The 21,336-nt window shown below is 44.7% G+C and overlaps 1 protein-coding gene across 1 annotated transcript in view; it reads left to right on the forward strand.

Annotated features, from left to right (window-relative positions):
* Positions 1–21,336, forward strand: part of pde9aa (phosphodiesterase 9aa) — a 214,045-nt gene that overhangs the window by 12,796 nt on the left and 179,913 nt on the right. The window contains exon 2 of the mRNA XM_063050162.1: positions 20,503–20,573. Coding sequence (XP_062906232.1) covers positions 20,503–20,573 — 71 coding nt within the window. The remainder of the gene's footprint in view (positions 1–20,502; positions 20,574–21,336) is intronic.

The raw sequence follows: 21,336 nt of genomic DNA on the forward strand, positions 1-21,336 counted from the left end.
AGGAATAGTCAGCATGGCTTTGTCAAGGGCAGGTCATGCCTTACGAACCTGATTAAATTCTTTGAGGATGTAAAAATACACACTGATGAAGGTAGAGGAGTGGATGTCGTGTATATGGATTTCAGTAAGGAATCTGATAAGGTTCCCCATGCAAGACTACTTCAAAAAGTAAGGAGGCATGGGATCCAAGGAGACCTTGCTTTGTCGATCCAGAATTGGCTTGCCCACAGAATGTGGTTGTAGATGGTTCGTATTTTGCATGGAGGTTGGTGACCAGTGGTGTTCTGCAGGGATCTTTTCTGGAACCCCTCCTCTTAGATTTTTATAAATGACCTGGAAAAGGAAGTAGAAGGGTGGGTTATTAAATTTGCTGATGACACAAAGGTTGGGGGTGTTGTGGATAGTCTGGAATATTGTCAGAGGTAACAGCGGGACATCGATAGGATGCAGAACTGGGCTGAGAAATGGCAGATGGAGTTCAGCCCAGATAAGTGTGAAGTAGGTTATTTGGTAGGTTCAATTTGAAGACAGAATATAACATTAATGGTAAGACACTTGGCAGTGTGGACAATCTGAGAGATCTTGGGGTCCATGTCAACAGGACACTCAAAGCTGCTGCGCAGGTTGACAGTGTTGTTAAGAAGGCATATGATGCTTTGGCAAACATCAACCATGGGATTGAGTTCAAGAGCTGTGAGGTAATGTTACAGCTATATAAGACCCTGGTCAGACCCCACGTGGAGTACTGTGTTCAGTTCTGGTCACCTCACTACAGAAAAATGTGGATGCTGAAAAAAAGAGTGCAGAGGAGATTTACAAGGATGTTTCCTGGATTGGGGGGGCATGCCTTATGAGAATAGGTTGAGTGAACTTGGCCTTTTCTCCTTGGAGCGACTGAGGATGACAGGTGACCTGATACAGGTGTATAAGATGTTGAGAGTCATTGATCATGCAGATAGCCAGAGGCTTTTTCCCAGGGCTGCAATGGCTAACACAAGGGGGCATAGTTTTAAAATGCTTGGAAGTACATACAAAAGGGATGTCAGAGGTAAGTTTCTCACACAGAATGGTGGGTGCATGGAATGCACTGCTGGCGACGGTAGTGGAGTCAGATATACTAGTGTCTTTTAAGAGACTCTTAGATCGACACAAGGAGCTTAGGAAAATAGAAGGCTATGCATTAGGGTACTTCTAGGCAGTTTCCAAAGCAATAGAAATATAGAAAACATACAGCACAATACAGGCCCTTTGGCCCACAAAGCTGTGCTGAACATGTCCCTACCTTAGAACCACTTAGGCTTTACCCATAGCCCTCTATTTTTCTAAGCTCCATGTAGCCATCCAGGAGTCTCTTAAAAGACCTTATCGTTCCTGCCTCCACCACCGCTGCCAACAGCCCATTCTACGCACTCACCACTCTCTGCGTTTTTTAAAAAAACTTACCCCTGACATCTCCACTGTACCTACTTCCAAGCACCTTAAAACTATGCCCTCTCATGCTAGCCATTTCAGCCCTGGGGAAAAGCCTCTGACTATCCAAATGATCAATGCCTCTCATCATCTTATACACCTCTATCAGGTCACCTCTCATCCTCCATCGCTCCAAGGAGAAAAGGCCGAGTTCACTCAACCTATGAGATTAAGGGAGCTAGGGATTTACTCTTTGGAGAGAAGGAGGATGAGAGGAGACATGATAGAGGTGTACAAGATAATAAGAGGAATAGATAGAGTGGATAGGCAGCGCCTCTTCCCCAGGGCACCACTGCTCAATACAAGAGGACATGGCTTTAAGGTCAGGGGTGGGAAGTTGAAGGGGGATATTAGAGGAAGGTTTTTTACTCAGAGAGTGGTTGATGCGTGGAATGCACTGCCTGAGTCAGTGTTGGAGGCAGATACACTAGTGAAGTTTAAGAGACTACTAGACAGGTATATAGAGGAATTTAAGGTGGGGGCTTATATGGGAGGCAGGGTTTGAGGGTCGGCACAACATTGTGGGCCGAAGGGCCTGTACTGTGCTGTACTATTCTATGTCTATGTCTATGTCTATTCTCATAAGGCATGCTCCCCAATACAGGCAACATCCTTGTAAATCTCCTCTGCTCCCTTTCTATGGTTTCTATGTCCATCCTATAGTGAAGCGACCAGAATTGAGCACAGTACTTCAGGTGGGGTTTGACCAGGGTCCTATATAGCTACAACGTTACCTCTCAGCTCTTAAACTCAATCCCACGATCGTTGAAGGCCAATGCACCGTATGCCTTCTTAACCACAGAGTCAACCTGCTTAGCAGCTTTGAGTGTCCTATGAACTTGGACCCCAAGATCCTTCTGATCCTCCACACTGCCAATAGCCTTACCATTAATGCTATATTCTGCCATCATAATCTACAGTAATGTGCAGTAAATTTCTATGTTCTACGCCCATTCTACTAATCTGTTTAAGTCCTTCTGCAGCCTACTTGCTTGCTCAACATTATCTGCCCCTCCACCAATCTTTGTACCATCTGCAAACATGACAACAAAGCCATCTGTTCCATCATCTGTATCATTTATATACAACATAAAAAGAATTGATCACAACACTGACCCCCGCAGAACACCACTAGCCACTGGCAGCCAACCAGGAAAGGATCCTTTTATTCCTACTCGCTGCCTCCTACCAATCAGCCAATGCTCTAACTGTGTTAGTAACTTACTTGTAATACCATGGACTCTTAACTTGGTAAGCAGCCTCATGTGTGACACCTTGTCAAAAGCCTTCTGAAAGTCCAAATATGTAACATCCACTGCATTCCCTTTATCTATCCTACTTGTAATCTCCTCAAAGAATTCCAACAAGTTCATCAGGAAGGATTTTCCCTGAAGGCAACCATGCTGACTTGTCCTATCTTGTCCTGTGTCACCAAGTACTCCATCACCTCATCCTTTACAATTGACTCCTGCATTGATTTCAGGCTAACTGGTCTATAATTTCCTTTCTGCTGCCTTCCTCCTTTCTTAAAGAGTGGAGTGACATTTGCAATTTTCCAGTCCTCTGGCATCATGCCAGCTTCCAATGATTCTTGAAAGATCCTTACTGACATCTCCACAATTTCTACTGCTACCCCTTTCAGAAATCTGGGGTGCAGTTCATCTGGTCCGGGGTGACTTATGTACCCTTAAATCTTTCAGTTTTTTGAGCACCTTCTCTCCTGTAATAGTAACTTCACTCACTTCTCTTCCCTCACACCCTTCAACATCTGACACACTGCTAGCGTCTTCCACTGTGAAGACTGGTGCAAAATACTCATTTAGAAACACAGAAACATAGAAAACATACAGCACAATACAGGACCTTTGGCCCATAATGCTGTTCTGAACGTGTCCCTACCTTAGAACTACCTAGGCTTTACCCTCTATTTTCCTAAGCTCCACGTACCCATCCAGGAGTCTCTTAAAAGACCCTACCGTTTCTGCCTCCACCACTGCCGCCGGCAGCCCATTCCACACACTCACCACTCTCTGCGTTTTTAAAAAAAAACTTACCCCTGACATCTCCTCTGTACCTACTTCCAAACACATTTAGTTCATCTGCCATCTTTTGGCCCCCATTATTCTTTCTCCAGCCTAAATTTCTAGCGGTCCTATAATCCACTCTCATCCCTCTTTTATTTTTTACATACTTGAAAAGGCTTTTATTGTCTACTTTGATACAGTTTGCTAGCTTGCTTTCATATTTCATCTTTTCCTTCCTAATGACTCTTCTTGTTGCTCTCGGTAGGCTGGTAAAAGCTTCCCAATCCTCTGTCTTCCCGCTAATCTTTGTGTAACACTCAGGTTTGGCCAGCATGTGTTTGTCCAGGGGAAGACAGCCAGACTTGAGTAATCTTGTTTGTGTGGATGCTGCATGATGTGTTGCCTGGTTAAAAATCCTTACCACAAAATATCAGACAGTACACTATACGTAATTAAACGATTGAGCTTTATAATTCTTGGTCTGATGATAGGGTTAGTAAAGAAAACGAAAAGAAAAAGGGCCCATTTTAATGAAACAGTCTAACGTGCACGTTGGACCTCATAGTTGTCTGTCCATTTCTTCTCCATCAACCTCCTCCGAGCATCGGCAATTCCCGGACCCTCGCTCCAAGTCCACTCCGTCCTGTGGTCTACCAATTCTCTCCACTCGCGGCTTCTCTCCTCATCTCTAGCTGACAAAAGACCACAAAATCCCTTCTCTCATAAGAAAGAAAAACACCTCCCATCATTGGCCAGTACACATTCCACAGCCCCCGTTATCTCTAGTCATAACCCAAACACTGCAGCCACAGAGAAACCATTACATGAACTCTTTCCTAGGGCATTACATTTGCTTTGTTATATGCCCTCGCTTTGACTTGGCTTGTCAGCCAAAGTTGTACTATTTTGTCATTTGAGTATTTCTTTGTTTTTGGAATACATCTATCCTGTACCTTTCCTCATTATTCACACCTTTGCTAGTCTGCTGTCATCCCTGCCAGCATCTTCATCCAATTTACTTTGGCTAACTTCTCACTCATACCAATGTAATTTCCTTTACTCCACTGAAATACTGCTACATCAGACTTTACTTTCCCCCTATCAAATTTCAAGTTGAACTCAATCATATTGTGATCACTGTCTCCTAAGGGTTCTTTTACCTTAAGCTCCCTAATCACCTCTGGTTCATTACGTAATACCCAATCCAGTAAAGTTAATCCCCTAGTAGTCTCAATGACAAACTGCTCTAAAAAATCTATGTCACAGGCATCCAACAAACTCACTCTCTTGAGATCCATTTCCAGCCTAATTTTCCCAATCAACCTGCATACTGTAATCTTTCATGACTGTCATAACATTGCCCTTTTGACATGCCTTTTCTATTTCCTGTTGTAATCTGTGGTCCACATCCCAGCTGCTTTTGGGAGGCCTGTATGTAATTGCCTTCAAGGTCCTTTTACCGTTGCAGTTTCTTAACTCAACTCACAAGGATTCAACATCTTCCCATCCTATGTCACATCTTTCTACTGATTTGATGCCATTCTTTTCCCCTGCCACCCCTCTGCTGACCTTCCTATCCCTCCGATACAACGTGTAAGCTTGGGTATTTACCTCCCAATTACAACCATCCTTCAGCCACGATTCAGTGATGGCCACAACATCGTTGTAATAGTGCAACAAGATCACCCACGTTATTTCTTACACACCGTGCGATGACATATAACACTTTGAATACTGAATTTGCTACCCTTTTTGATTCTGCATCCCTCATGCAACTGATACTCACCCTGCTGGCTATATTCATGTCCCATCACCTGCCTGCACTTTCTGGCAGTCTGACTACACACTATCTATGCATTTTTTACCATCCATCCTATCCTGAGTCCCTTCACTCTGGTTGTTACCCCCTGCCAAATTAATATAAACCTTCCCCAACTTCTCTAAAAAAACCTGCCCACAGGAATATCTGTTCCCCTAAGGTTCAGGTGCAACCCATCACTTTTGAACAGATCATACAGAGCATGGTTCGGGAGGGTTTAAACTAATTTGCAAGGGGGATGGGACCCGGAGCGATATAGAGCAGTGAAAGAAGTGCATGAAGTAAAGCCAGATCTAACATATAGAGAGGCTTTGAGGAAAGAGAAGCAGAATAAATGGTGTAAAGGTGGTAAGGCAGAAGAGCTGAAGTGTGTGTACCTCAATGCAAGAAGCATCAGGAACAAAGGTGATGAACTGAGAGCTTGGATACAAACATGGAATTATGATGTAGTGGCCATTACAGAGACTTGGCTGGCACCGGCAGGAATGGATTCTCAATATTCCTGGATTTCACTGCTTTAAAAGGGATGGGGGGGGAGGGGAGGAGGGGTGGCATTACTGGTCAGGGATACTATAATAGCTGCAGAAAGGGTGGGTAATGCAGCAGGATCATCTTTTGAGTCAGTATGGGTGGAAGTCAGGAACAGGAAGGGAGGAGTTACTCTATTAGGGGTATTCTATAGGCCCCCTGGTAGCAGCAGAGATACAGAGGAGCAGATTGGGAGGCAGATTTTGGAAAGGTGCAAAAATAACAGGGTTGTTATCATGGGTGACTTAATATTCCCTAATATTGATTGGCACCTGATTAGTTCCGAGGGTTTAGATGGGGCAGAGTTTGTTAAGTGTGTCCAGGACGGACTCCTGTCACAGTATGTGGACAGGCCAACTAGGAGGAATGCCATACTAGATCTAGTACCAGCTAACGAACCGGGTCAGGTCACAGATCTCTCAGTGGGTGAGCATCTGGGGGACAGTGACCACCGCTCCCTGGCCTTTAGCATTATCATGGAAAAGGATAGAATCAGAGAGGACAGGACAATTTTTAATAGGGGAAGGGCAAATTATGAGGCTATAAGGCTAGAACTTGCGGGTGTGAATTGGGATGATGTTTTTGCAGGGAAATGTACTATGGACATGTGGTCGATGTTTAGAGATCTCTTGCTGGATGTTAGGGATAAATTTGTCCTGGTGAGGAAAATAAAGTATGGTAGGGTGAAGGAGCCATGGGTGACAAGTGAGGTGGAAAATCTAGTCAGGTGGAAGAAGGCAGCATACATGAGGTTTAGGAAGCAGGAATCAGATGGGTCTATTGAGGAATATAGGGTAGCAAGAAAGGAGCTTAAGAAGGAGCTGAGGAGAGCAAGAAGGGGGCATGAGAAGCCCTTAGCAAGTAGGTTAAAGGAAATCCCCAAGGCATTCTTCAATTATGTGAAGAACAAAAGGATGACAGGAGTGAAGGTAGGACCGATTAGAGATAAAGGTGGGAAGATGTGCCTGGAGGCTGTGGAAGTGAGCGAGGTCCTCAATGAATACTTCTCTTCAGTATTCACCAATGAGAGGGAACTTGATGATGGTGAGGACAATATGAGTGAGGTTGATGTTCTGGAGCATGTTGATATTAAGGGAAAGGAGGTGTTGGAGTTGTTAAAATACATTAGGATGGATAAGTCCCCGGGGCCTGACCTAATATTCCCCAGGCTGCTCGATGAGGCAAGGGAAGAGATTGCTGAGCCTCTGGCTAGGATCTTTATGTCCTCGTTGTCCACGGGCATGGTACCGGAGGATTGGAGGGAGGCGAATGTTGTCCCCTTGTTCAAAAAAGGTAGTAGGGATAGCTCAGGTAATTATAGACCAGTGAGCCTTACGTCTGTGGTGGGAAAGCTGTTGGAAAAGATTCTTAGAGATAGGATCTATGGGCATTTAGAGAATCATGGTCTGATCAGGGACAGTCAGCATAACTTTGTGAAGGGCACATCGTGTCTAACAAGCCTGACAGAGTTTTTTGAGGAGGTGACCAGGCATATAGATGAGGGTAGTGCAGTGGATGCTACCTATATGGATTTTAGTAAGGCATTTGACAAGGTTCCACATGGCAGGCTTATTCAGAAAGTCAGAAGGCATGGGATCCAGGGAAGTTTGGCCAGGTGGATTCAGAATTGGCTTGCCTGCAGAAGGCAGATGGTCGTGGTGGAGGGAGTACATTCAGATTGGAAGATTGTGACTAGTGGTGTCCCACAAGGATCTGTTCTGGGACCTCCACTTTTCGTGATTTTTATTAACGACCTGGATGTCGGGGTAGAATGGTGGGTTGGCAAGTTTGCAGACGACACAACGGTTGGTGGTGTTGTAGATAGTGTAGAGGATTGTCAAAGATTGCAGAGAGACATTGATAGGATGCAGAAGTGGGCTGAGAAGTGGCAGATGGAGTTCAACCTGGGGAAGTGTGAGGTGGTACACTTTGGAAGGACAAACTCTAAGGCAGAGTACAAAGTAAATGGCAGGATACTTGGTAGTGTGGAGGAGCAGAGGGATCTGGGGGTACATGTCCACAGATCCCTGAAAGTTGCCTCACAGGTAGATAGGGTAGTTAAGAAAGCTTATGGGGTGTTAGCTTTCATAAGTCGAGGGATAGAATTTAGGAGTCGCGATGTAATGATGCAGCTCTATAAAACTCTGTTTAGGCCACAATTGGAGTACTGTGTCCAGTTCTGGTCGCCTCACTATAGGAAGGATGTGGAAGCATTGGAAAGTGTGAGACTTAACAGGATGCTGCCTGGTTTACAGAGTATGCATTATGATCAGAGTTTAAGGGAGCTAGGGCTTTACTCTTTGGAGAGAAGGGGGATGACAGGAGACATGATAGAGGTACACAAGATAATAAGGGGAATAGATAGAGTGGATAGCCAGCGCCTCTTCCCCAGGGCACCACTGCTCAATACAAGAGGACATGGCTTTAAGGTAAAGGGTGGGAAGTTGAAGGGGGATATTAGAGGAAGGTTTTTTACTCAGAGAGTGGTTGGTGCGTGGAATGCACTACCTGAGTCAGCGTTGGAGGCAGATACACTCGTGAAGTTTAAGAGAGTACTAGACAGGTATATGGAGGAATTTAAGGTGTGGGTTTATATGGGAGGCAGGGTTTGAGGGTCAGCACAACATTGTAGGCCAAAGGGCAGTAGAGGAGGCCATGTACGGACATATTCGAATGGGAGTGGGAAGCAGAGTTGAAGTGTGTGGCTACCGGGAGATCCTGTTTGTTGTGGCGGATGGAGTGGAGGTGCTCGACGAAGCGGTCCCCCAATCTGCATCGGGTTTCACTGATGTAGAGGAGGCCGTACCGGGAGCACCGGATGCAATAGGTGACCCCAACAGACTCACAAGTGAAGTGTTGCCTCACCTGGAAGGACTGTTTGGGGCCCTGAATGGTGGCAAGAGAGGAGGTGTAGGGACAGGTGTAGGGACACTTACGCTTACAGGGATAAGTGCCGGGTGGGAGATTCATGGGGATGGACGTGCGGATAAGTGAGTCGCGGAGGGATCGATCCCTGCGGAAAGCGGAGAGGGGTGGAGAGGGAAAGATGTGCTTAGTGGTGGGGTCCTGTTGAAAGTGGCGGAAGTTGCCGAGGATAATGTGCTGGATCCAGAGGCTGGTGGGGTGGTAGGTGAGGACAAGGGGAACTCTGTCCCTGTTGTGGTGGCGGGAAGATGGGGTGAGGGTCGAAGTGCGGGAAATGGAGGAGATGCAGGTGAGGGCATCATTGATCACCGTAGAAGGGAAACCATGATCCTTAAAGAAAGAGGACACTTGAGATGTCCTGGAACGGAAAGCCTCATCCTGGGAGCAGATGCAGCAGAGACAGAGGAACTGGGAATAGGGAATGGCATTTTTGCATGTGGCGGGGTGGGAAGAGGTATAGTCGAGGTAGTTATGAGAGTCAGTGGGCTTGTAGAAGATGTCAGTGGACAGTCTGTCTCCAGAGATGGAGACCGAGACATCGAGAAAGGGGAGAGAATTGTCAGAGATAGACCAAGTGAATTTGAGGGCTGGGTGGAAGTTTGAAGTAAAGTTGATGAAATTGACGAGCTCAGCATGGGTGCAGGAAGCAGCACCAATGTAGTCGTCAATGTATCGAAGGAAAAGATCCAAGATCTATCCAAGATCCAAGATGTATCCAATGATACATGTATCATTATCACAATGGAATAAAGGGAATTACAGAGGCATGAGAGAAAAGCTCGTCCTGGTGGATTGGAGAGGGATATTGGCAGAGATGATGGCAGAGCAGAGATGGCTGAAATTTTGGGGAATAGTTCATAAGGTGCAGATAGATATGTCCCATAGAGGAACAAGTTCTCAAATGGCAGGGGTCAGCAACCATGGCTGACAAGGAAAGTAAGGACTGCATAAGTGCCAAGGAAAGGGCATTAAGGTAGCAAAAATGAGTGGGAAGTTGGATGATTGGGAAGCTTTTAAAATCCAACAAAGGGCAACTATAAAAACTATAAGAAAGGAAAAGATGAAATATGAGGGCAAACTAGCCAATAATATAAAGCAGGATAACAAAGATTTTTCAACTATATATAGAGTAAATGGGAGGTCAGCATTGATATTGAAAAATGATGCTGGTGTGATAACAGAAACCATAGAAAAACTACAGCACAGAAACAGGCCTTATGGCCCTTCTTGGCTGTGCCAAACCATTTTCTGCCTAGTCCCACTGACCTGCACACGGACCATATCCCTCCATACACCTCCCATCCCTGTATCTGTTCAATTTATTCTTAAATGTTAAAAAAGAACCAGCATTTCCCACCTCGTCTGGCAGCTCATTCCATACTCCCACCACTCTCTGTGTGAAGAAGCCCCCACTAATGTTCCCTTTAAACTTTTCCCCCCCTCAACCTTAACCCATGTCCTCTGGTTTTTTTCTCCCCTTGTCTCAGTGGAAAAAGCCTGCTTGCATTCACTCTATTTATACCCATCATAATTTTATATACCTCTATCAAATCTCCCCTCACTCTTCTACGCTCCAGGGAATAAAGTCCTAACCTATTCAACCTTTCTCTGTAACTGAGTTTCTCAAATCCCGGCAACATCCTTGTAAACCTTCTCTGCCCTCTTTCAACCCTATTAATATCCTTCCTGTAATTTGGTGACCAAAACTGAACACAATACTCGAGATTCGGCCTCACCAATGCCTTATACAACCCCATCATAACATTCCAGCTCTTATACTCAATACTTTGATTAATAAAGGCCAATGTACCAAAAGCTCTCTTTACGGCCCTATCTATCTGTGACGCCACTTTTAGGGAATTTTGTATCTGTATTCTCAGATCCCTCTGTTCTACTGCACTCCTCAGTTCCTTACCATTTACCCTGTATGTTCTACCTTGGTTTGTCCTTCCAAAGTGCAATACCTCACACTTGTCTGTATTAAACTCCGTCTGCCATTTATACAAACTGCAGTGGAGGCCAAGTCCGAGGGTGTAATTAAGATTGAAGTTGATTGTTTCCTGATCAGTCAGGGCATCAAAGGATATGGCGAGAAGGCAGGTGTATGGGATTGAGTGGGATCTGGGATCTTGAATCAACCATAATGGAATGGCGGAACAGACTCAATGGGCTGAATGGCCTAATGCTGGTCCTATGTTTTATGGTCTTATAGTCTTATGGAGTTTTTTGATGAAGTGATGAGGATAATTGATGAAGGTAGAGCTGTGGGTGTTGTCCTCATAGATTTTAAAGTTCAAAGTATATGTATTATCAAAGTACATATATGTCACCATATACAGTACATCCGTGAGATTTTAATAAAGCATATAGGTCTAATAAGGTTGTCTAGGTCCCTCATGGGAGGCTCATCCAGATTCCAATGCATGGGATCCATGGTGAATTGGCCACTTACATCCAGAACTGGCTTGCCACAGAAGACAGAGGGTAGTAATCAAAGGGACTTTTTTGAGCTGGAGGTCTGTGATGAGAGGTGTTCCACTGGGATCTGTACTCGGACCTCAGCTGTTCATGAATGACCTGGGTGGGTTGTGAATGTAGATGGGTGGGTTAGTAAGTTTGCAGATGATATTATTGGTGGTGTTGTGGATAGTATAGAAGACTGGTAAAGAATACAGTGGGATATACATCAGTTGCAGATATGGGTGGAGAAATGGCAGATGTTTAACCCAGATAAATGTGAGGCGTTTCACCTCAGTAGGCCAAATGTAAAGAAACAGTACACTGTTGGGGTCCAAGTTCAAGCTCCGTGAAAGTGGCTACACAGGTTGATAAGGTGGTTAAGAAGGCTTACGATAGGCTTTTCTTTATTAGTCGAGGCTTTGCATTCAAAAGTCAGGAAGTTATGTTGCAACTTCATAAACTCTAGTTAGGCTGCATCTGGAGTTTTACAGTCCGGTCACCCCATTACAGGAAGGATGTCGAGGCTTTGGAGAGGGTGCAGAAGAGGTTGACCAGAATGCTGTCTGGATTAGAGGGCATGTGCCACAATGAGAGATTGAACAAACTTGGGCTATGTTCTCTGGAGCGGTGGATACTGAGGGGAGATCTGATAGAGGTTTATAAGATTATGAGAAGCAGAGATAGAGTAGTTAGACAGTATCTTTTCCCAGGGTTGAAATGTCTGATACCAGAGAGCATATATTGAAGGTGGAGTTGTAAAGTTTTCTTACACAGAGTGGTAGGTGCCTGGAATGAGCTCCCTCAGATGGTGGCAGGGGAGAAACATTGGGGACCTTTAAGAGATGTTTAGATAGGCACGTGAATGTGAGGGAAATAGAAATATGTGGATATTGTATAGGCAGAAGGGATTAGTTCAGTTGGACATTTCATAACTAATTTAATTGGTTCAGCACAATATTGTGGGCTGAAGAGGGACAACCCTTTGCTGTATCACAGGACTGGATGGGATGGAGTTTGTCAGATGTATTCAGGAAAGTTTAGTTCATCAGTACGTAGAAGTTCCAACGAGATTGTGTGCAACACCTGATCTACTATTAGGGATTGAGACAGGGCAGGTGACAAGTTTGGTAGGGGAACACTTCGTATCTAGCAATCACAATGCCATTAGTTTCAAAGTAAATAAGGAAAAAGATAGGTCTGGTCCACAAACTGAGATTCTAAATCACTGAATCGTGGCTGAAGGATAGTTGTAGTTGGGAGCTGAACATCCAAGATTACACATTATATCAGAGGGACAGGAAGGTAGGCAGAGGGGGTGGCTTGCCTCTGCTGGTAAAGAATGGCATCAAATCAGTAGAAAGTAGTGACATAGGTTTAAAAGACCTTGTAGGGTAAAAGGGCACTGTTGGCGGTTATATACAGGCTTCTCAACAGTAGCTGGGGTGTGGAACACAGATTGCAACAGGAAATGGAAAAGGCAATGTTATAATAGTTATGGGAGATTTCAACATGCAGGTCGATTGGGAAAATCAGTTTGGAAATTGATCCCAAGAGAGTGAGATTGTTGAATGCCTGCGAGATGGCTTTTTAGAGCAGTTTGTCATTGAGCCTACTAGGGATTCAGCTATACTGGATTGGATGTTACGTACTGAACCAGAGGTGATTAAGGAGCTTAAGGTAAAAGAATCTTTAGGAGGCAGTGATCACAATATGGTTGAGTTTAACTTGAAATTTGATAGAGAGAAAGTAAAGTCTGATGGAACAGTGTTTCAGTGGAGTAAGGGAAATTACAGTGGTATGAGAGAGGAGTTGACCAAAGTGAAATGGAAGGAGATGCTGGCAGGAATGACAGCAGAGCAGCAATGGCGTGAGTTTCTGGAAAAACTGAGAAAGGTGCGGGATAGATATATCCGGTAGCAAGCAATCGGGTCTCTGGCACTGAGCCTGGTTCCGTGGTGCAGAAGGGAAAGAGGAAGATGAGGACTATGGTAGTCATAGGGGATTCCATAGTGAGGGGAACAGACAGGAGGTTCTGTCAGCCTGATAGAGATACCTACATGGTGTGTTGCCTCCCAGGTGCCAGGGTACAGGATGTCTCAGATCGGGTATAGAGTATTTTGAAGGGAGAGGGTGAACAGCCATAAGTCTTGGTACACATTGGTACCAAAAACATAGGTAGAAAAAGGGAGGAAGTCCTGAAGGGAGAATTCAGGGAGTTGGGTAGGAAGCTGAATAGCAGGACCTCTAGGGTAGTAATCTCAGGATTGCTGCCTGTGCCACGTGCTAACGAGTGCAAGAATAGCATGATCAGGCATATTAATGTGTGACTGAGAGACTGGTGTAGGGGGCAGGCTTCAGATTCCTGGATCACTGGGGCCTCTTCTGGGGGAGGTACGACCTGCAGTAAAAGGACAGGTTACACCTGAACCCAAAGGGGTCCAATATCCTACCGGGCACATTTAATAGAGCTGTTAGGGAGGGTTTAAATTAATTTGGCAGGGGAATAGGAACCAGAGTGATAGGACTAAGGAAGGGGAAAACAGAAATATATCAAACATAGCGTGCAACAGAGATGATAGAAAGAATGGGCAGGAGATAAGGCTTAATCACAGCTAGTGGCATGAGTTACAGGGCATTAGAGGCGTGGTGCAATTAAAACAGAAAGCAACAAAGGACTGAGTGTTATATTTGAATACATGCGACATAAGGAATAAAATGGACAATCTTGAAATTCAGCTACAGATTGGCAAATATGACATTGTGGCCGTCTCTGAATCTTGGCTAAAGGATGGCTGCCATTGGGAGCTGAATGTCCAAGGATAAACGGTGTATCGGAAAGATAGGTTAGTAGGCAGAGGGGGTGGTATGGCTCTGTGTAAAAGAAATAATATTAAATAATTACAAAGAGATGACACAGGATTGGAAGGTGTACAGTTTCTATGGGCTGAGTTAAGAAATGGTAAGGGTAAAAGGACCCTAATGGCAGTTGTATACAGGCCTCCAAACAGCAGCCGGGATGTGGATTACAAATTACAGCAGGAGATAGAAAAGGCGTGTCAGAAAGGCATTGTCATGATAATCGTTGGGGATTTCAACATGAAAGTGGATTGGGAAAACCAGGCCAGTACTGGGCCTCAAGAGAGAGAATTTGTAGTATGTCTAAGGGATGGCTTTTTAGGACAGCTTGTTGTTGAGTCCACTAGGGAATCGGCTGTGCTGGAGTGGATGTTGTGCAATGATCCGGAGGTGATAAGAGAGCTCAAAGTTAAGGAACCCTTAGGGAACAATGATCACAATATAATCGAATTGACATTGAAATTTGAAAGGGAAGAAATAAAATTCAATGTGTCGGTATTTGAGTGGAATAAAGGAAATTACAATGGCATGAGAGGGGAATTGGCCGAAGTTGACTGGAAAGCGACATTTTCAGGAAGGACAGCAGAGCAGCAGTGGCTGGAATTTCTGCTGAAAATGAGGGAAGTGAAAGACAGATATATTCCAAATAAGAAGAAATTTTCAAAGGGAAGAAGGACGCTACCGTGGCTGACAAATGAAGTCAGAGCCAAAGTACAAGCAAAAGAGAGGGCATACAAGGAAGCCAGAACTAATGGGAAGATAGAGGATTGGGGAGCTTTTAAAAACTTGCAGAAGGAAACAAAGAAGGTCATTAGGAAGGAAAAAATGAATTATGAAAGGAAGCTGGCGACTAGTATCAAAGAAGATACTAAAAGCTTTTTTTTAAGTATATGAAGGGTAAAAGAGAGTTGAGGGTAGATACAAGACCAATAGAAAATGACGCTGGAGATACTGTAATGAGAGATGCACAGATGGCAGAGGAACTGAATGCATATTTTGCATCAGTCTTCACAGTGGAACACGTCTGCAGTATACCAGACATTCAAGAGTGTCAGAGAAGTGAAGTTTGTGCAGTGAAAATTACACCTGAGAAGGTGATCAGGAAGCTTAATAGTCTGAGGGTGGATAAATCTCCTGGACCTGATGGAATGCACCCTTGAGTTCTGAAGGAAGTAGCTGGAGAGATTGCAGAGGCATTAACGATGATCTTCAAGAATTGATAGATTCAGGCATTGAACCAGATGACTGGAAAATTGTAAATGTTACTTCGCTCTTTAAGAAGGGTGGGAGGCAGCAGAAAAAAAACTATAGACCTGTTAGCCTGACATCAGTGGTTGGGAAGTTGTTGGAATCGATTGTTAAGGATGAGGTTACAGAGTATCTGGAGGCACATGACAAGATTGGCCAAAGCCAGCATGGTTTCTTGAAAGGGAAATATTGCCTGACGAACCTACTGCAATGTCGTGTACTTGGATTTTCAGAAGGCCTTTAACAAAATGCTGCACATGAGGCTGCTTAGCAAAGAGCGAGCCCATGGAGTTACAGGGGAGTTACTAGCATGGGTGGAGGATTGGCTGGTTGGCAGAAAACAGAAAGTGGGAATAAAGGGATCCTGTTCTGGCTGGCTGCTGGTTACCAGTGGCCAGGGGTCGGTGTTGCGACCACTGCTTTTTACGATGTATGTCAATAATTTGGACTACGGTATTAATGGATTTGTGGCTAAATTTGCCGATGATACAAAGATAGGTGGAGGAGCAGGTAGTGTTGAGGAAACAGAGAGACTTAGTTTAGGGGAATGGGCAAAGAAGTGGCAAATGAAATACAATGTTGGAAAGTGTACAGTCATGCACTTTGGTGGAAGAAATAAACGGGCAGACTATTATTTAGATGGGGAGAGAATTCAAAATGCAGAGATGCAAAGGGACTTGGGAGTCTTTGTGCAGGACACCCTAAAGGTTAACCTCCAGGTTGAGTCGGTTGTGAAGAAGGCAAGTGCAAAGTTGGCATTCATTTCTGGAGGTATAGAATATAAGAGCAGGGATGTGATGTTGAGGATCTATAGACACTCGTGAGACCACACTTGGGTATTGTGTGCAGTTTTGGGCTCCTTATTTTAGAAAGGATATACTGACATTGGAGAGGGTTCAGAGAAGATTCACGAGAATGATTCCAGGAATGAAAGGGTTACCCTATGAGGAACGTCTGGCAGCTCTTGGGCTGTATTCCCTGGAGTTCTGCAGAATGAGGGGGGAATCTCATAGAAACATTCCAAATGTTGAAAGGCCTGAACAGATTAGATATGGCAAAGTTATTTCCCATGGTATAGGGTTCTAGGACAAGAGGCCATGACTTCAGGATTAAAGGATGCCCATTTAGAACAGAGATGCAGAGAAATTACTTTAGTCAGAGGGTGGTAGATCTTTGGAATTTGTTGCCAGGAGCGGCTGTGGAGTCCAAGTCATTGAGTGTATTTAAGGCAGAGATAGATAGATTCTTGATTAGCCGGGGCATCAAAGGGTATGGGGAGAAGGCAAGGGAGAGGGGAGACTGGAAGAATTATATCAGCCCATGATTGAATGGCAGAGCAGACTCAATGGGCCAAATGGCCTGCTTCTGCTCTTGTATTTTATGGTCTTAATGCTGTGGTACCATTTGCCAGACGGTATCAGCTGGAACAGTTTGTGTTTGGGGTGGCTGGATTCTCTAATGATCCTTCGGACCCTTTTCAAGCACCTGCTGCTGTAAATGTCCTGAACAGTGGAAAGTTCACATCCACAGAAGTGCTGTGCTGTCTGCACCACTCTCTGCAGTGCCTTGTGATTGAGGGTAGTGCAGTTCCCATACCAGGCAATGACACAGCCAGTCAGGATGCTCTCGATGGCGCCCCTGTAGAAAGCCCTGAGGATCTGGGGGCTCATGACGAATTTCCTCAGCCTTCTGAGGTGAAAGAGGGGCTGTTGTGCTTTTTCACCACATAGCTGGTATGTACAGTCCAGGTAAGATCCTCGGTAAGATTCTTTCTCTCACTCTCCTTTTTCTCCCTATGTCCCTCTGACTGTACCCCTTGCCTGTCCTCTGGTTCCCCCCCCCACCCCCCGTCTTTCTCCCCGGACCTCCTGTCCCATGATCCTCTCATATCCCCTTTGCCAATCACCTGTCCAGCTCTTGGCTCCATCCCTCCCCCTCCTGTCTTCTCCTATCATTTTGGATCTCCCTCTCCCCCTCCCACTTTCAAATCTCTTACTAACTCTTCCTTCAGTTAGTCCTGACGAAGGGTCTCGGCCTGAAACGTCGACTGTACCTCTTCCTAGAGATGCTGCCTGGCCTGCTGCGTTCACCAGCAACTTTGATGTGTGTTGCTTGAATTTCCAGCATCTGCAGAATTCCTGTTTGCATTTTTAAGATCCTCGGTGATGTGTTTCCTGAGGAACTTGAAACTACGCACGTCTGTCAACTACAGTCCCACTGATGTCAATAAGGGACTAGTCTGTCTCCATTCCTCCTGTAATCCACTATCAACTCCTTTGTTTTTTTCAACATTGAGAGAGAGGTTGGTTTCTTGGCACTATTGTGTCGGGTGTTGACTTCTCCTCTGTAGGCTGCCTCGGCATTGTTGAAAATAAGGCCATTAATGTCATGTCATCTGCAAAGTTGATTGGCCAACTGGAGCTGTGTGTGTATTAGAATGAAGAGAATGTGATCGAAGTATTTTGATAATGAAATGATTGTTGGTGCCAGATCTCCTAGGATTTTCATTCATAACAATCTCTAGAGATTACAGAACATAGAACATAGAAAATAGAAATCTACAGCACATTACAGGCCCTTCGGCCCACAATGTTGTGCCAACCATGTAACCTACTCTAGAAACTGCCTAGAAGCTCCCAACTGCATAGCCCTCTATTTTTCTAAGCTCCAAGTATCTATCTAAGAGTCTCTTAAAAGACTCTATTGTATCTGCCTCTACAACTGTTGCTGGCAAGGCATTCCATGCACCCACCACTCTCTGTATGAAAAACTTACCTCAGACATCCCCCTTGTACCTACTTCCAAGCACCTTAAAACTATGCCCCCTCCTGTTAGCTATTTCAGACCTGGGAAAAAGCCTCTGGCTATCCACATGATCAATGCCCTCTTATCATATTATACACCTCTATCAGGTCACCACTCATACTCCGTCGCTCCAAAGAGAAAAGGCCATGTTCACTCAATCTATTCTCATAAGGTACACCCCCCAATCCAGGCAACATCCTTGTAAACCTACTCTGCACTCTCCCTTTAGTATCCACATCCTTCCTGTAGTTCGGTGACCAGTAATGAACACAGTACTTCAAGTGGGATCTGACTAAGATCTTATATAGTTGTAACATTACCTCCTGGCTCTTGAAGTCGGTTCCACAGTTGATGAATGCCAACACACCATGCACCTTCTTAACAACACTGTCAACCTGTGCAGCAGATTTGAGTGTCCTATGGACACGGATCCCAAGATCTCGTTGATCATCCACACAGCCATGAGTCTTACTATTAATATTATATTCTGTCTTCAAATTTGACCTACCGAAATGAACCACTTCACACTGGGTTGAATTCCATCTGCCACTTCTCAGCCCAGTTCTGCATCCTATCGATGTCCCTCTGTAGCCTCTGACAACCCTCCAAACTATCCACAACACCCCCAACTTTTGTGTCATCAGCAAATTTACTAACCCACCCTCTAATTCCTCTTCCAGGTCATCTATAAAATCACAGAGTAGGGGTCCCAGAAAGGATCCCTGAGGCACACCACTGGTCACCAGCCTCCATGCAGAATACGAACCATCTACAACCACCCTTTGCCTTCCATGGGCAAGCCAATTCTGGATCGACAAAGCAAGGTCTCCTTGGATCCCATGCCTTCTTACTTTCTGAATGAGCCTTGCATGGAGAACCTTATCAAATGCCTTACTGAAATCCATATACACTACGTCCACTGCCCTACCTTCATCAATGTGTTTAGTCACATCCTCAAAGAATTTAATCAGTCTTGTAAGGCATGACCTGCCCTTGACAAAGACATGCTGACTGTCCCGAATCATATTATACCTCTCCAAATGCTCATTAAATCCTGCGTTTCAGGATCTTCGCCAACAACTTGCCCACCACTGAAGAAAGACTCACTGCTCTATAATTTCCTGGGTTATCTCTACTCCCTTTCTTGAACAAGGGAACAACATTTGCAGCCCTCTAATCCTCCAGTACTTCTGTCTCTGTTGATGATGCAAAGATCATCACCAGAGGCTGAGAAATTTCCTCCCTCACTTCCCACAGTAGCCTGGGGTATATCTCACCTGTCTGGTCCCAGTGACTTATCTAACTTAGTAGCTTTCAAAAGCATCAGCAAATCCTCTTTTTAATGTCTATACTCAAGCATTTTAGTCCACTGTAAGTCACCCCTACAATTGCCAAGGTACCAAGGAGAATAGTGGGAAAAAAAATCCTGTGAGCAGCAGTTCTGTAGACAAAAATCCGTTGTTAGTGAGAGAGGTCGGAGCAGAATTGCCAGATATGGAGTGTAAGAGGTTGCAGCTCCTGTCTGAATATCTGAAGGGGCTGCTCCTCAGTTTCTGATTACACTTCAGCATCACACTCCTGATATAAGTGCATCCAGTATGGAAAAGGGCAGGTCACTCGTAGGATCTACTGTTGGGCTTGCTCCTGGGCCTGACCAAGATGGCCATTCATGGGTCCAGGTAACAAACAGTCAAGGCCAACTGCCTGCTCCTCTTCTGAGAATACTTCCATGTCCGGGTGTCTTCGGAGAGGGAGTATGCAAATCACAATGGGTACAGTGGGGGATTTCCAGGAACGGTGGGCTCCCCCAGGGAATTGGCTGTTTTGTAGACAGTTATAATCACATTTGAATTTGTTCACTGTCTTGATGTTTGCACTTTGTGTTTTATTGAGTGAATAAACTTTTGTAGTTTTGTTAAAAAAAAGCTGGCTGGAAGGTGACAGTAACTCAACTAACCACGTGTTACAACAAAGGTGTGCAGAAGAGCATCTTTGAATGCACAGCACGTCAAACCTTAAAGTGGATGGCCCACAGCAGAAGACCATAAGCATATACTCAAGGGCCATTTTATTAGGTACAAGAAATACACAGTTAAGTGGCCACTGAGTATCTATCCTCTTGTTTCCTTGGGTAATCTTCTACGTTATTCACAAAGCCACCTCAAGTGCTCTGTTTGATTTTAGGTTCCTATAGCTTATGTACGCTTCCCATATCTGGTTGACTAGATACACCACCTCATGTGATAAGCAAGGTTCCTTTATCTTGCCATCCTCATCCTTCCTTCTCTGCCCGTATTCTGTGTTATCATCTACCACACAGCCTGGCCTTAATGTTTTCTTCCTTTCTCTGCTGTTTTGTTTCAACAGGTGCTTTTCAGCCGCTATTGCAGCCCAAGTGACATCAGGGAGCTGCTGTGCAACACAGCTGGACTAGCTCGGTGAGATCAATCAGACCCTTGCAGTCAGAGACAATACAGTCACAGGCTCTCACCAAATGTGACACATGCTCAGATATTTTAAATAATTCTGTCAATTTCCCAGTCCTGAAGACTTTCAGGTCAAGGACAGCAGGGATTAGAATCAGAGTGAATTCTCCTCCCTACGGACCTATCAGGCCCTCTCAGGCTAAGGACATTGGGTTAGACACTGAGTCAGAGAGAATTGAGGAAGCCATTTAGGCCAAAGTGTCTACATGAGTTGCAAGAAAACTGCTCAGCCTGAACCTAATTTTCAGCACTAGGTTATTCCTGTTCTAGTAAAGAGCACTTCTAAATAGTGTTTAAATGTGATAAAACTCTCTAATCCCCCTAATCTTACAGACGAGTAAAGATGAGGAAAATAATTTTCTCTTGTGGTTCTGGAAATCTCTTTCTGAAACATGAACTAGGAGCCTGTATACCTGATTGTAAACTCAAATCCATTTTCAAGTCTACCTTCAGAAACCATTCAGTCCTTACATCACAAAATTCTCTCTAACCATCCCCCTTAAGCCCATCACCCTTACTGGGAACCTTCCTCTCCCAAGGATAGGGTCTTTAAAGCTTTTATAGCTCTTAGCTTTTAGGGATAGAGCTGCAGGCCCCATGCCCAAACCTGCTCCTTTCGCTGCCAGGCTTGAGACTGTCCATGGTGGAGTTTTATCTTACCATGCCTCATATTCAACACATCCTTTGAGGAAGAGTTCCAGAATCTTTAGAGAAG

This window comes from Mobula hypostoma, chromosome 6 (assembly GCF_963921235.1).
Source record: "Mobula hypostoma chromosome 6, sMobHyp1.1, whole genome shotgun sequence".
Taxonomy (NCBI): Eukaryota; Metazoa; Chordata; class Chondrichthyes; order Myliobatiformes; family Myliobatidae; genus Mobula; species Mobula hypostoma.